This window comes from Cetorhinus maximus, chromosome 20, assembly GCF_964194155.1.
Source record: "Cetorhinus maximus chromosome 20, sCetMax3.hap1.1, whole genome shotgun sequence".
NCBI classification, from domain to species: Eukaryota; Metazoa; Chordata; class Chondrichthyes; order Lamniformes; family Cetorhinidae; genus Cetorhinus; species Cetorhinus maximus.
In genome coordinates, this window is record NC_135898.1 from 73,242,219 (window position 1) to 73,259,502 (window position 17,284).

At 42.6% G+C, this 17,284-nt stretch overlaps 1 protein-coding gene across 1 annotated transcript; it reads right to left on the reverse strand.

Annotated features, from left to right (window-relative positions):
• On the reverse strand, positions 1-2,861 carry nkx6.2 (NK6 homeobox 2). Its single transcript, XM_078565270.1, has 3 exons — positions 2,357-2,861; positions 1,670-1,842; positions 1-865 (listed from the first exon to the last, which is right to left on the reverse strand). Exons 1-3 carry the CDS (start codon positions 2,772-2,774, stop codon positions 611-613), a joined length of 846 nt encoding a protein of 281 aa, XP_078421396.1. The 5' UTR covers positions 2,775-2,861; the 3' UTR covers positions 1-610.
• Between the last annotated feature and the right edge of the window lie 14,423 nt (positions 2,862-17,284).

Here is a 17,284-nt window from a genome sequence, read left to right on the forward strand (position 1 = left end):
AAGTTTTTTTTCCAACTATTGTGGACGCAATAATAATTCCTTCAAACCATCTTCAACAGAGCGTTCAGAAGTTCCTTAGGATTTTTAATGGCGCTAAACGCAAAACAAAAACCTCCTCCGAAGGAATTCACCATCAGGCGAAAGCAAAATATTAGCCTTTTGCATGTAAATACACAAAAAAACTTTACATTTAATGTTTTTTTTTACAACACAAACGTGCATCTTAATATGTACAGCTACAGTTTTAATCTGTATTTTATACAAAAAAAAGGATGAGCTCTGATTGTTAATCCTCAACACAGAAAATTCTAGGAAAAAAGTCTGATTCTAGGGGCACTGAGGGAGGGCTGTGGAAATCCGACCTCACGTTTCAAACCTGCCTCAGCTTCAGTCCAAGTTATTTATATAATCCAGCTGTAAGATAATTCCATAACTTATTCTGTAAAAAATATATACATCTCACATACATTAGGCTGTACAACACATATCACTTAAATCTGTGGAACATGGGATTTATTTTAAACGTTTCTTTTTCTAATACCCTGGTTAATTCAGCCGTTCAAGCTGTTCCAATAATCATTTTTTTTTGTGTGTTTGTTTTGAAAGTTTGTCACAAAATCTCTGGGCTGTTGTTGTGTGGGTCCAGGATGGTCAGGGAGCTGGCGCCTTTGTGCTTTTTCAGCAATCGTGTAATTTTCTCGTCATCTGAATTGGGGTCCAGGGGTCTATTGTACTCGTCCTCGTCCTCTTCGTTTTCCGACGTTTCTTTGAGTTTTTCCGTCTCTGAATCCTGCTTTTTCTTGGCGGTGGCCATTTCAGCCGCGTGCTTCTTCCTCCATTTGGTCCGCCTGTTCTGAAACCACACCTGTTGCCGAGATAGACATAAATAATATAAACGCTGTGTGCTCGCCTGCATTGGAAACATCGCCACTCAAAACACCTGCCAGCCTGGCTATTTTCAACTATCCTGCTTTGTTTCAAGCCACAAAGTAAAAACTTGCAGACACAACAATTAAACTGTTTTCTTACATGTTATGGATTGGGAAAGGATGGCCGAGAATTTCCCTTTCCCCAATAGATTTCCAGGGGGCTTTAGCTTAACTACAGCACCGCGTGTAACGGGGAAATGGTGAAACGTGCTATGTCTCAGTCCATGGGTCAGCAAGATCGCTGTCTGCATTGTTCCCCACTGTTACTTTGTGGGAATATTGCATCAGGTTTCAATGTAGTGTTTCTGACACTCAAAATGGAACATAATGGGAGTAAACAAGGGGTCGAGAAAATGGTTAATCCAGTGACAGAATCACCTCCAATTGTTGTTTTATGTATAATTATGGGACACATATTTCCACAACCCCAGGCATTATAAAAATGCTGATGAGGAACCATTTTATTATTAATCGGTTTGGCGGCACTTGAGTCTCTCCGTTTGAAATTCCGGCCTGGTAAAAGTGCCTAGATCATGTTTGGTGAACTCTGAGCAAATACAAATCCACCACACTTAAACAACAACATTTGAGTGCCCAGCTCTGCTACGTGTTAAATGAGGCTGTTGTGTGATAGGAAATACTGAGCAGAATATCAGCCCGCATGTTTCCTGTCTGGAAAAGCCCACGTTCAGCATATGTTATGGATGGATTTAGTGCGATGACGATGTGAAATGTTTTACCTTTACTTGACTTTCTGTCATTCCCAGAGAATAGGCTAACCGGGCTCTTTCTGGTCCAGCTAAATATTTGGTCTGTTCAAAGGTTTTTTCCAGAGCAAAAATCTGTTGACCTGAAAATGTTGGCCTTGAATGCTTCTTCTTGCCGTCCTTGTCAAGGACTAAACTACCTTGCGCTGTGGTGGGGGGGAAAACGGGAAAAGAAAAAAAAACTTAAAACAGCGAAATATTGTCGAAAATACGTAGACAAGGGTTTAGAAAGCACGCGAGGTTATTTAAGCCAGCTCACCGTGTCTCTGAATGGGTAAAAGTATACAAACGAGCCAAGTGGGGATTGGGCGCAGTTAGTATTCTTTCTGTGGATCTTACAGAATCCAAACAGTGAATTATTTTATGGTCATTATTTCCCCCACGAGGGAGAAAGCGACAAAGTGTTGTTCTGATTAAGCAGTTGGATAGTTGAATCAATAGTTATTACATATATAATATTAATGACAGGGCAACTCATTCAGGAAAAGTTTTTAAAGGCTTGAGTGAAAGGATTTATACAAAATCCACTACAGAACGCAAAGTTTTTTTTTCTCAAGATAGCGTTTTAGCCATTAATGTCAAACGACAGATTTGAAAGTATATATATATATATATGTCTATATTTAAAAACAAACAGCAATGTGCTCGGACTGTACGTACTTGGACAGACTACCCTGGGATCTCTCCACGGGGATCCCTGCATCATTCCCGGCCAGAAGATGGGGGGCCTCCCCGGCAATTCTGCAAGGGGCTTGGGGTACCTGGAGACGGCGGCTGCTGTCGGGTTAAAATACATCCCCGCCGTGGTGGCAAGTCCGTTGAGTCGAGGGAGTCCAGAGAGCAGATTGCTGGCCGTGGTAACAGGGCGGCCTAGAATGTCGCTAATTCCGTGCGGCGTCCCCAGCGGGATCTGTGCGTTCAAACTCGCCAGAGTAGGGGCTTTGAAGCTCGAGGGATTCTGCAAAGAGTAGGGGAATATAGATGCCTTCATTTCAGTCATATTATGAAGCGCAGCCAGCGGCGTACTGCTCAGAACGAATGCACTCTGGCGGTTATCCATCTGCCCGACGGCTAACATTTGATCAGACCATAGATTTGACAGGACCCACTAGTAAATGCTGCGAGATCTTGGATCGTGTTTTCTCTCTTGTTTTAGAAAAAAAAAACACACACACACACTGGAGCGGAGGTGGATGTGGCCCCTAATGAGAAGTGTTATGGTTATGATTATCCAGAAGAGTGTATCCAGTCCGGGAAATCTCCAAGAAGTCTAGCAGGAAAAGCTCTGCTGGTTTCCTCTCCTCCCCGCTTTCCCGGGGTTTAAGGTGAAATTGACTGGAGCCGGTCGCCAGGGCGCGGGAGATGCGCTGATAAACCACCCCAGCACCTGCCAAACTCCCATTCCCATTGGTCAAGGGCGGGCAGGCTCGCTCTCTGATTGGCCGAACGCCTGCAATTCCTGCTTCTTCTTGGCTGGCTTGAGGTGCGTCAGGGCCGGAATTCAGAGCAAGCGGGTTTGCCCAGAGGCCGAAACATCAATTCAAATCTGAGGCAAGATTGGTTTCAGTTTCAGGTTGATTTTTAAAAAAAAATAAAACCCGTTGTCTCAGAAAGAAATCAAATCTCTTTCTCAGCAATAAAACTCACCCCCACCCACTTCCCTTTTTCTGTAATTGTGTGCCCATGCGAGTAATTCGCCCATCTAACTTTTTCTTAACAATAATTGGATTGGTGTTCAGAAAATTCTTCATTTTTAAGTAACAACTCACTGCTAATTAGGACCATTTCATTCCAGAATAAGGAGTCGGGCACGCGCGTTATCCCAAAGTAAAAAGTGCAATGTAACAGTGTTCAACCAACTACGGTGGGTATACGAAATAGCAAAAACAAGAAAAAACCCAAAAGTGTAACATATGAAAGCTGTAATCAATGCCCTGAACTGTATTACTGCACATGATGTGTGTAGCAGTGGGATTTCCCCTGAACTATAACGAAATGATCTTTAATTAGAATCTCGAGTTTTAAAAAAAAGTAAAGGGACTGTAAGGATGATGCAAAACCTTTTTGAACCAGGCCGTTCCCACAATGTCTGTGAACGATAAGTTAATGGTTACGCGAGTGCAGTTAATGTTCGAAAAAACGCGTGCTGTCTGCTAATAAAGACATTAACATCTCAAGTACAAACCACCTGAGCTGCTGATTTTAAGCGGTTTCAATATGTATTCTTTAAGTGGCTCTGACACCCAAATACGTTGCAATATTGCTTGTCATTGCCAATTATCTGCAAACGCCGGCGATCGTCCACTTGATCTACCTTTCGATGCAACGGAAAATGTTCAAACTCGCTTTATTTCACTTGGTCTGGAGTCAAACGAACCGATTTGGAACAGCTGTTAGCAGAAAAGAAAGAACAGGTATTACATGACAAACTCCAAATGAGGGTGAATTACCATTCTCAATGTATCTTTGAATTCTCTGCTGCTCAGTGGAATATTATCAGTGGTTTCATTCATTCATCACCTATGTTCACACTATGTGTTATTGTAAAATACATAGCCGATGTAATGGTGAAAATAATTAAGCACCTCACACATAATTCAACTTTCTACTTTTGAGGAGAATTGTTTAAAAATACGGGTGATTTTAAACGAGTTCAGGACGTCATAATTAAAACGACCAACTAACCAAAGGGGGCAAATAATGTACAAAACAATCTTCAAAACGTGAAATGATCTTTAAGTATTCGTACAGTGTTAAACACTTGTTTTATATAAATATGGATGTATCGTGACAGAGGTTTGAATAAAACCAGTATTTGCGGGTGATGCTGAACGGAACCATCTGTATTGAAATTAAGTACAAGTGTTTGTGGGTTTTTTTTAATGCCATCCATTTTGTTTAAGGGACTTCGGTGGAGTAAATTACACGGACGAATGTCTTTAATGCATCAGCTTTCTCCATCCCTCAAGACTTAGACATCACTCAAACTTCATTGTCATCATACAGCAGGCTCCCATACATTTCGGTGTTATAATTAACTGGCCCAAACGTGGCATATATGCCGATCGGATAAGATAATTGAACACGGAATGTGCCTTTCAGAGTTCGATTAATTAAAAAAAACACACCCATAACTTTTGGAGAAAACGCTCCAACGACGGTACCTCGGAAGTTCGTGCACAGAACGGGCCTGTGTTACAACTGGGCACGGATGCGCAAATCTTTACCAAGCTTTAAACGATGCAAATTGCTTTTAGTAAGCTCAAAGTAGTTTATCTCTAAGGAATGGGAAGTTCTCAGGCGGGGTGAATCATTTTAAAAAGGAGGACCAAGCGGGAGCTGTCGGGGGTGTCCTGAGAACGCAGAGTGAGACCTCTAGTGAGCGCACAGGGTTACAGCAGGAGGAGCCCACCTCTCCAAGGTTTCACTCAATCGTCAGCAACGGAAATTCCACATGGCCCACCGCCGTTTTTAACTTGATAATAACCGATTCGTGAAGTTTGACAGCGAGGCAATTTGTTTGCAATAAGCACGGAAATAGCCGACAAGGTTTACAGCGGTTTTATTGGAAACCCGACAGGGCCGTTTAGTTCCAGAGCAACAGTTGCAAATGAAGTAACAATGAGCAGGGCTTTTTGACGCACCCAGCTTAAAAGTACTGGACAAAAGTAACTTCATGTAAAATCGAAATAGAGGCACGGATTACTGTTTGATAATAGGAAGGTGATTAATGGGGCACTCATTCCCCCGACACCTATCGATTCCCATTGCGCAAGGTGTTTAAATGAGGACTTAATGAATTGTCCTTAACGAGGACAATCTAAGAGACTAGTCTACTGCATGATTGTTCTTTATTTAAAAATGTATTTGTTCTTGGGATGTGGGCTTCGCTGGCTGGGCCAGCATTCATTGCCCATCCCTAGTTGCCCTTGAGAAGGTGGTGGTGAGCTGCCTTCTTGAACCGCTGCAGTCAGTGCTAAGGGTTCCTTTATTTATTTCTTCCAGGTTGAAATTGATGTTTCTCGCTTCAATAGTTTATTTAAAGCCCCCTGTTTATGCAGCGCTTTTCACGCCACATTGGTGTTCGCCCGGTTTCGTTTCGGTGATGTTTTTCATTTTCCTGTAAAACAACCCGAGCGCATTCAAGCGGTCATCAATCTGGATGATTGTGGAAGTTTTTCCAACAAGTGTTAAACTCCTCCGCCCCTGTCTTGTCCAGCTCGAGTTCTTGGGAGATAATTAGCAGAGATACCTGTTTAATAAATTGGCAAATCTCACCCTCTCCAGCCAGTTACGGATTCGCTGCGACCGATCCAATCCGCTTGGCAAGAGGCGTGAATCTGTAATACTCCCCCACTTTGAACGCCAAGGTTGTTTTATCTAAATGACCCCGCGACCTTCAATGTGACAAGAGCTCCTCTCAGCTACGCATATAAACAAATAATACATTCTTTTAGCTTTGATGGTACCGTACGGTTGATGCTATTTCGGTACGTTATTTGGGTATCGAATATTTGAACTGGATAAGTAACTTCTCACCCAATAACGTTTAAGAAAAAAGTTAAAATGCAAACTGCCAAAGACACTGCACACACGTACTTGTCATATTCTGGTGTATGTGAAACGAAACATGAGTGAATAACGGCTGACTTTTTAATGGAAACATTCATTTATTGCTCCGCATTCTATTATTTCCAATAGGAATCTAAGGACCACTTCTAGAGTTTTCGATAAAGGGTAGTTAAACCTTGTTTATATATCCCTCCACTCCTCCTCCACCAATAAAAACCCACAGCAGAATTCGAAGCAGTGTGATTCCTATTGACTAGTGGGGGGTGATATTCAACAGAAATCGTTTTAATGGTTTCGACACGGAAGTAAATGGTTGCTGTCTCTTTAAAAGCAAGTTACATAAGTTACAGAGCAGACAGCACACCATAGGTCCGTAAATCGATCCGACTCTCATAGGTAAAAGCAAGCAATCAGATCCTCCAAATGGGCTGAGATTTAGATGGTCGTTGCAGAGTTTCCCTAATTGTACAGGCTGCAGTTATTTCAGAACAAGTCATCGCTCCCCGACTAAACATTTTTGAGAAAGATGTGTTGTACACACTGGAAGAACACAACGTCGCTCATTTAAACATGTTGCAAACTGTTGGCCTAGTTAAGTTTGAAAACAGCGAGGCGTCTTAAAAACAAGGTGTGGAAAGTGTGAAACATTCTGACGGGGGCATCAGCTCCATATTAAACTGCACCAAATATTGATTTTTGATGAGGTAATGCCATTCTTATCAGAAGTTTGGGAAATTGACGAGAACGGTTTCGATTTAATTGAATGAAGTTAGTTGTTATCAATTGATCATTTGAGCAAGCTACAGAGAAATGCACTTCATCAAGTCACACTTCATTTGAGGTGCACAGATTTATGGAATTTGTGCTCTGGAAGTAAAGAACAACAACAACAAAAAAACAACAAATAAAAACAAACTGCCTGATGTACATGTCTTTTTTGCGGCTCAAGTGTTTCAGTGCACTAAGGGTGTGACCCACATTTATACCCTTGTAGCGTCAAAATGCTGAGTCACAGCCCGAGAACTTAGTGCACGTGCCTAACACGCCTGATGCATCCAGATATTTCCTCTCATTCATCCCCATTTCTCTGGGGAGAGGTAGCAGGTTGAGTTATACTGATGGCAGCTCCCTCAAAAATGTTTTGGGCTTTTGGAGTCCGTCGATCCCCGAGTCAGCTCCAAACTTCAGCTCAAAACCTGAGGGCCCGACCAACAAATGATAAGGAACCCGGGCAACCTCCAATAGTTCAGCCCGGTCTGTCCAACAATTCCCAGCAAAAAATATTGCTCTGCTCCCGGTTGTTTCATGAGGCCCGCGTATCTTGGATATAAAGGGTTGGGTCTTACCAGCTTTTTCAAAGGACAAGCCGAGTTCCCTATTGAAGCTTCCGACTTAAGTTTTAGACTTTAAGTAGGTTTTATTCAGAGTTTTAAACTGATATTTTAACTACATTTCATTTGACATTTAAGCTCATATTTTAAAATTACTCCAAATGCAATACCAAAGGGGAAATAGCCATTTTTCTGCAAAACGACCCTCACCAGGTAATACATTACTTGGCGAAACTCGGTGTTTTCGAACCTGGTTCAAATTCTTGTCAAGCTTTTCAGCCCCAGATTTCCAGGCGGGGTTGTGACGGAGCCGCCCGCACTATACCTTCTCCAGAGTTACTCCAACATTATACATACCTAATTCGAAAGCAGCGACGGAAAATGCATCAATTCCAGTTATTGGGGTACCTTCCTGGGGGATGGGGGCGGTGGAAATCAGATGAAAAAGACCCGTGGTCAAATATTTCATGCCGATTTTAATGCCAACAGAAATCGCCCGGTGTCGTTCAAAAAAATTCACCTCACTCACATGCTTTACAAAGGACCGTGCTCTGTGCACACTCGATTTTTAATGATTCGAATGGTCAAATGATCATTTCTTACTGGCACTATGTTTAAAACACGAACTAATGTTGTCATTATTTTGCGAGGAAGGTTAATCAGCGGGCGAGTGGATCCCCGTGAAAAATGAAAGATTGAATCTTTTTGGAATTGCGCTTGGAATCCTTTTAATCAAAATATTAATTTATTACAGAGTAGACCTGCTTTAGTTAGAACCAGGAGCTAAAAAGCGAGCCCATTTCTGTTAAATCAAGGAAACTAGGCAGACATTTTGCAAAGGAACAATACCCTAGGCTGAAATATTCGATATTACACAGGTCTGGCTTCTTCATGTTCTTCATACAATTAGACATTTTGCTAATGGAGAACTACAGGTGGCATTTTATATTTTGAAATGTATAACAATCATCTGAAATTTATATTAATTATTGCTATTCATTGAACACATCGTGTATTAATTAGGTTTTAATAATAAATTATTAGTAAAGATTTCAAATGTGAGATGTGACGTGAATGTGTCTAGTTTGTTTATTTTCATCTGCTAATCAATCAAAACTATCTAAAGTCTATAGACCTTGGAAAAATAAACATATACAAAATATGCTTATTATAATAAACTATAAATATTTTAAATTGATATCTTACTTCAACATTTAGTTTTATCTTAGAACTTCCACAATTGTCACCATTTTCACAAGAATCCAAATAAAAGGAAATATTTCAATTAACCTCGATATAAATATTGTATACAGTGTTTGAAACACATCAGTGAGCCAAAAGTATATTAAGAAGCAGTCATTTCATGCTGTTTTTAGACTTGGTGCGAGAAATTTACAAGCAACTGCCAATTTCTATTACATACAAACATACGAATTCGGATCAGGAGTCGGCCACTAGACCCTTGGAGCCTGCTCCGCCATTGAATAAGATCACGGCTGGTCTAATTTTAACCTCAAATTCATATTCCTGTCTACCCCCGACAACCTTTCACCCCCTTGCTTATCAAGAATCTATCTACCTCTGCCTTAAAGATATTCAAGGACTCAGCCTCAAACACCTTTTGAGAAAGAGAATTCCAAAGTCTCACAAATTTCTCAGAGAAAAAAATCCTCATCTCTGTCCTAAACGGGCGACCCCTTATTTTTAAACAGTGACCCCGAGTTCTAGATTCTCCCTCAAGAGGAAATATCCTTTCCACATTCACCCTGTCACGACCCCTCAGGATCTTATATGTTTCAATCAAGTCGCCTCTTACTCTTCGAAACTCCAGCAGATACAAACCTAGCCTTTCCTGTTCCTCATAAGATACCCTGCCCATTCGAGGTATTAATCTAGTAAACCTTCCCTGAACTGCTTCTAATGCATTTACACCTTTCCTTTAATAAGGAGACCAATACTGTACACGATACACTAGATGTGGTCTCACTAATGCCCTATATAACTGAAGCATAACCTCCCTAATTTTGTATTCAATTCCCCATGCAATAAACAATAACACTCTATTAGCTTTGCTAATTACTTGCTGCACCTGGATACTAACCTTTTGCAATTCATGCACTAGGACATTTAGATCCCTCTGTATCTCAAAGCTCTGCAATCTCTCACTATTTAGATAATATACCTCCTTTTTATTAAAACAAAAAACTACTGCGGATGCTGGAAATCCAAAACAAAAACAGAATTACCTGGAAAAACTCAGCAGGTCTGGCAGCATCGACGGAGAAGAAAAGAGTTGACGTTTCGAGTCCTCACGACCCTTCAGCAGAACTCATGAGGACTCGAAACGTCAACTCTTTTCTTCTCCGCCGATGCTGCTAGACCTGCTGAGTTTTTCCAGGTAATTCTGTTTTTGTTCTCCTTTTTATTAATCCTGTTAAAATGGACAACCTCATTTTCCCACATTATACTCCATTTGCCAGATCTTTGCCCACTCATCTAATGTATCTATATCCATTTGTGACCTCTATGTCCTCTTCACAACTTACTTTCCTACCTACCTTTGTGTCATCAGCAAATTTAACAACCATACCATCGGTTCCTTAATCCAAATCATTTATATAAATTGTAAGGAGTTGAGGTCCCAGCACTGATCCCTGTGGCACACCACTCATCACATTCTGTCAACCAGAAAATTACCCATTTATGCCTACTCTCTGTTCCCTGTTAGCTAGTCAATCTTCTATTCATGCCAATATGTTACCCCCTACACCATGTGCTTTTATTTTCTGCAATAACCTTTGATGAGGCACCTTATCAAATGCCTCCTGAAAATCTAAGTACAGTAAATCCACTGGTTCCATTATCCATGGCACCTGTTACTTCTTCAAAGAACTCCAATAAATTGGATAACCTGATTTCCCTTTCATAAAACTAAATTCATGAAAAGCAGCTAACCTTCAACTGAACTCAGGGTTTGCAACAATTAGACTTTGTTGCTTATATGGGCAAGCTAACGCAAACTGCTTAACTTTAGCAAAATGGGCTGGGTTTTTACTCCGAGGTGGGGAGGAAGCAGGGGTGGGGGAGAGGGATGTGCGATGGGGATGGCATGGGGTCTCAGGGGGCTTGCTGGACCGAGGTCGGGGAACTTGGAAGAACAGATTTGCCTCAGGCCTTGCCTAATTTAATGGCAGGACACAATCAGCAATTTCTTTTGTGTTTCCCGGCCACAGTTAGACAAACTGAGAGGCTGACTAGCTTGTTGGGTAGTTAAGCCTTTGGCACCAGTCTGTAAACTGGGGACCTGAGGGGAGGGAGGGATTGGAGGCTGTTTGGGGTGGAGAAGAAAATCAGATATTGGAGGGTACCAGGGAGATCAGAGGCTGGGAGAGGGGAATGAAGATTGGAGGCGGGCATGGTGGGGGAAGGGGGGGGGGTGGTGGGTGGGTATGGGGGGGGTTGTGGTTGTTGCCTGGGATGGGTGGAAGAGGCAGATTATGGGGCTGGGTGGATGGGGGTTGGAGCTTTGGGGGGTGTGGAGGGGGGGGTGGGGGGGTGGGGATCAGGGTTTGGAGGCCAGGGCGGACTGGAAGATTGGGAGGTCAGAGGACTGGAGGATGGGAGCCCTGGGTGTGGGTGGGAGGGGAATAGCAGAGGCCTCAGGGGTGAGGTCAGAGGCCTTGTGGGGAGATCAGTGGGAGTTTCTGCTATCACAGGGGTGGGTGTTGGCAAGACAGGTAAGCTGAATCCAACAGGTCAGTGGAAAGACTCTTACCTCCTGAACCCAGCAGGCTTCATCTTTCTTTACCTGCCAGCTTCTCGAGGAAGCCCAGGTGGCCAGAGATTGGAGTAGGAGGCTCCCAGCCTCATTATAATATTGCAGTTGCCAATATGCCTCCTGGGAGTTAAAACCTGAAGTGAGCATGTTGGAAGTGGGTTGGTGTTGAGATTCAGACTCTTATGACTTTAACCTCCTGCCCAACTCAATCCTGTTCATTTGGGGTTAAAATCCCACCTCCCCCACCTCCATCTGTGTGTTACATGAAATATCATTTCTGACATAACAAAATAGCAATACCAAAGGAGGAAGTTGATATATCGCACTTCAAGCATTACATTTTGGAGTCATGTCTGTATCATTCATGTATCACATTTGGTCTTCACTGACAAAGTGATGTATCCATAACATGGGAACAAATCAGAACTGAAGAGTTAAATAACACACAGCAAAAGTGATGAACACAGTTTAAAAAAAATTGAGGAACTACAAATGACATACAAAAGAAATAAATCAAGCAGAAATAGTCAATAAAACTCAACAATAAAAGGAGGCTGAACCAATTGCTCATTTTTGAAAATCCTTTTGGTTGCCAGCTTGATTCATCTACTAAATTGAGTTCTTATTGCTGGAAATAATGTTTGTGAATGTAATAATGGTTTAAAATGATTACATTTGAGTGCAACGGGTTTTCTGGAGGTCTTGTGGCACAGTGGGTAGTGCCCCTATCTCTGACCCAGAAGCTTCGGGTTCAAGTCCCACTCCAGGGGCTTGATGGCACATGAGGGTGCATTTGGAATGTGGCCAAACAAGTTAAGTACAAACCTATAAATCTCTCCAACATATGCCAATGGCAGGCTGTAGGAGTCGGAGAGATTCCTGGTCAGCCATGTGATGGAAAAAAAAATTGGAGCTTCTACCATCACTATCCATAGCTCTGGACTGGAACATGCATGCAGAAGTGCATTTTACACAACTTGGGCTAGGGGGAGGGGTGGTGAGGGGTGTGGCCGGGCACTGTGGATCAAATTGGTGCCAGCAGCATGGGGTTCAATCCTTGTTTTGGCTGGGGTGGATTTGGTGCCAGCCTCCTTGCCCTACCCTTGGTGTAGGTCATGGCATTGTGGGTTGGACCTGGACCTGGACCTGGATCTGTCTTCGGCCAGAGAACTGAAGAAGAATAGGTTTTCTGTGTTGAAAATATCTGTAACAATATTTTCTGTCAGATCCCTGTACTTACACAGGATTTCAAACTCAGCACTGATAATTTCAGAGACTCAAGGTGTCTGGCTACAGATCCCAACATTTCCTAGAATACATGCAGCAAAAGAAGAATTCACCAAAAATTGGCAGCCCTGACCATTAGATGGCATGGTAGCCTCATTGTTTTAAAATAGCATATCCTCCAAATCATCGGGAGCTATGCAACCAGAGATCTGTCAATGCACTTTACTTCAGACATGCTTTCATCATCACAACGTATTTCCTGTGTCATACTTTGGGCATCATCCAACTGAACATTTCAGTATCAGATCTAACATGTCACACCTTATATGCAGATTCGTTGCAGCTGATTGGCTTAAGTTGGTAATTTAGCAGCAAATCTCAAGAGGGAGATAATAAAAACAATTCAAAGTGAAGAAAGTGGACCAAAAACTCTGAACTTAAAAGCAGTGACTCATGAATGGACAGTAAGAGAAATCTACCCATAAGAGAAAGGTGAAGGTGGACAATTAAACCAGTCAAATATTCTTTTCTGAAGATCTGAGCTGCCATTTTCTTCTGTAAATGAAACAATATTTTCTGTGAGTTTACTAGTAAAAGTGACATTTATAAGACATGAATCTACAAAAAAAAAACAAATCTGAGCAGAATATTCATGAATATTCTTAAAGCATTACATTGCCAATCCCTGCAAAACATTTTCTCAGGAAGGCTTTCATTTGGGTCACAGGTCTAAACATATACTCCTAGAAGCAGCCCCCCACTTGCTTCCTGAGTACTCAACACCACTTTCTTTCTGATTTATGGTATTCCATCCCTTCATACATCTCCTGATCCTGGTATCTAACTCCAACCTACCTAACATTTTGCTTTTCAGCCAGGGATTTACAAAAGGTTAGAGATATTGAAGATGCCGTATATTAAATTTAATGGATGAGTTGCAACATTTCACTTCAAAATGCATTCAAAAATACAATGGGAAAGTCCATTATAAAAATGTTCACCTGAAGCACCCATGCCTGCAAGGGGCACTGTAATATTAAAAACCGTGCAATGTTAGCTGCTAAAACACAACAGCTGCCTCATGTGTCTCCACATACATGCCATTACAAGTTCCAGCCACTGAGTGTCACTATAGGTTAGCATAAACTGTTGAGCCTCTGCTGTTGGTAAAGAAAGACTCAAATTCATATAGTGCCTTTCATGAGTTCAGGACATTCTAAAGTGCTTTCCCGCCAGTGCCAGTGAAGCACTTTTGAAGTGTAGTCTGTGCTGTTGTAATGTAGAAAGCACAGTAGCCAATTTGTGCAGAGCAAGCTCCCACAATATGAAATTACAAGATAATCAACAGTAATTTAAGTGTTGGTTGAGCAATAAATGTTAGCCAGGGAGAATTCCCTTTCTCTTTGGTAAGTAAGTATATTAGGTGAGCATTAGATTTTATATGCGGTTTTTATTTTTTCTTGTCCCAATATACCTTTCCTGCGCTGTCTCTCACCTTACCCCAATATGTGATGTGCCTTTGCTCAAAGATGCCTGACTTCCAGCTCCTCCAGGTTTTTTTTTATTCATTCACGGGGTGTGAGCATCGCTGGCTAGGCCAGCACTTATTGCCCAACCCTAACTGCCCTTGCGAACTGATTGGCCATTTCAGAAGGCATCTAAGAGGCATTGCTGTGGGTCTGGAGTCACATGTAAGCCAGACCAAGTAAGGACAGCAGATTTCCTTCCCTAATGGGCATGAGTGAACCAGATGCTTTCTTGCAACAATGGTTTCATGGTCAACATTAAACTCTTAATCGCAGATTTTTTTTTCATTGAATTCAAATTTCACCATCTGCCGTAAAGTGACCTGACCTGGTCCCCAGAGTATTACCCTGGGTATCTGGATTACTAGTCCCAGTGACAATATCACTAAACCACCACATTCCCCCAGTTGCTTATAGTTCTCCATTGTCCAAAGGAGCCCCATTCATTCCCCACATCATTACCTCCTCTTGCACTTTTGTCAAGACAAACCACATGCCAATTCCCACCTGTTCCCTCGGTCCCTCATTTTTGGGCCTTAGCACTGGTCCATCCGGCTTGCTGTCCTGTCAGCAGTCTTAGCAACATAACAAAGTGCCCATGTTTGACCAGGAGATAGAAAAGGCGTGTAAGAAAGGCAAGGTTACAGTGATCATGGGGGATTTCAATATGCAGGTAGACTGGGAAAATCAGGTTGGTAGAGGATCCTAAGAAAAGGAATTTGTGGAATGTCTACAAGATGGCTTTTTGGAGCAGCTTGTGGTGGAGCCCACTAGGGAACAGGCAATTCTAGATTTAGTGATGTGTAATGAGGCAGATATGATAAGGGAGCTTAAGGTGAAGGAACCCTTAGGAGGAAGTGACCATAATATGATAGAATTTACCCTGCAATTTGAGAGGAAAAAGCTGGAATCAGATGTAACGGTATTACAGTTGAATAAAGGCAACTACAGAGGCATGAGGGAGGAGCTGGCCAGAATTGACTGGGAGATGAGCCTAGCAGGAAAGGCAGTGGAACAGCAATGGCAGGAGTTTCTGGGACTAATTTGGGAGACACAGCAAAAATTCATTCCTAGGAAGAAGAAGCATACTAAAGGGAGGACGAGGCAACCATGGCTGACAAGGGAAGTCAGGGACAGCATAAAAGCTAAAGAGAAAGCATACAATGCGGTGAAGAGCAGTGGGAAACCAGGGGATTGGGAAGCCTACAAAGACCAACAGAGGACAACTAAAAAAGAAATAAGGAGGGAGAAGATTAAATATGAGGGTAAACTAACCAGTGGTATAAAAGAAGATTGCAAGAGTTTTTTTTAGATATATAAAGGGTAAGAGAGAGGCAAAAGTGGACATTGGGCCGCTGGAAAATGACGCCGGAGAAGTAGTAGTGGGGAACAAAGAAATGGCGGAGGAACTGAATAGATACTTTGCGTCAGTCTTCACGGTGGAAGACACGAGTAACATTCCCAAAGTTCAAGAGAGACGGGGGGGCAGAGGTGAGTATGGTGGCCATTACCAAGGAGAAGGTGCTAGGAAAACTGAAAGATCTGAAGGTGGATAAATCACCTGGACCAGATGTATTATACCCCAGAGTTCTGAAGGAGATAGCTGAAGAGATAGTGGAGGCATTAGTGGTGATCTTTCAGGAATCACTGGAGTTAGGGAGGGTCTCAGAGGACTGGAAAATCGCTAATGTAACCCCTCTGTTTAAGAAGGGAGTGAGGCAAAAGACGGGAAATTACAGGCCGATTAGCCTGACCTCGGTCATTGGTAAGATTTTAGAGTCCATTATTAAAGATGAGATTTCAGAATACTTGGAAGTGCATGGTAAAATAGGGCAAAGTCAGCATGGTTTCATCAAGGGAGGGTCATGCCTGACAAATCTGTTAGAATTCTTTGAGGAGGTAACAAGTAGGTTAGACAAAGGAGAGCCAATGGATGTTATCTACTTGGACTTCCAGAAGGCACTTGACAAGGTGCCGCACAGGAGGCTGCTCAGTAAGATAAGAGCCCATGGTTTTAGAGGCAAGGTACTAGCATGGATAGAATATTGGCTGTCTGGCAGGAGGCAGAGAGTGGGGATAAGGGGGTCCTTCTCAGGATGGCGGCCGGTGACTAGTAGAGTTCTGCAGGGGTCAGTGTTGGGACCACAACTTTTCACTTTATACATCAATGATCTAGATGAAAGAACTGAGGGCATCCTGGCTAAGTTTGCAGATGATACAAAGATAGGTGGAGGGACAGGTAGTATTGAGGAGGTGGGGAGGCTGCAGAAGGATTTGGACAGGTTAGGAGAATGGGCATAGAAGTGGCAGATGGAATACAATGTGGGGAAGTGTGAGGTCAGGCACTTTGGTAGAAAGAATAGAGGCATAGACTATTTTCTAAATGGGGAGAGAATTCATAAATCTGGAGTGCAAAGGGACTTGGGAGTCCTAGTCCAGGATTCTCTTAAGGTTAACTTGCAGGTTGAGTCGGTAGTTGGGAAGGCAAATGCAATGTTGGCATTTGTTTCGAGAGGACTAGAATATAAAAGCAGGGATGTGCTGCTGAGGCTTTATAAGGCTCTGGTCAGATCACATTTAGAATATTGTGAGCAATTTTGGGCCCCGCATCTCAGGAAGGATGTTCTGGCCCTGGAGAGGGTCCAGAGGAGGTTCACGAGAATGATCCCAGGAATGAAAGGCTTAACATATGAGGAACGTTTGAGGACTCTGGGTCTGTACTTGATGGAGTTTAGGAGGAGGAGGGGGGATCTGATTGAAACTTACAGAATACTGAAAGGCCTGGATAGAGTGGACGAGGGGAAGATGTTTCCATTAGTAGGAGAGACTAGGACCCGAGTAAAGGGAAGACCTTTTAGAACAGAGATGAGGCGAAACTTCTTTAGCCAGAGAGTGGCGAATCTATGGAATTCATTGCCACAGAAGGCTGTGGAGGCCAGGTCATTGAGTGTATTTAAGACTGAGATAGATAGTTTCTTGACTGGTAAGGAGATCAAAGGTTACGTGGAGAAGGTGGGAGAATGGGGTTGAGAAACTTATCAGCCATGATTGAATGGCGGAGCAGACTCGATGGGCCGAATGGCCTAATTTCTGCTCCTATGTCTTATGGTCTTATGATGGCCCATACCTCATATTTCCCTGACCTTCTACATCA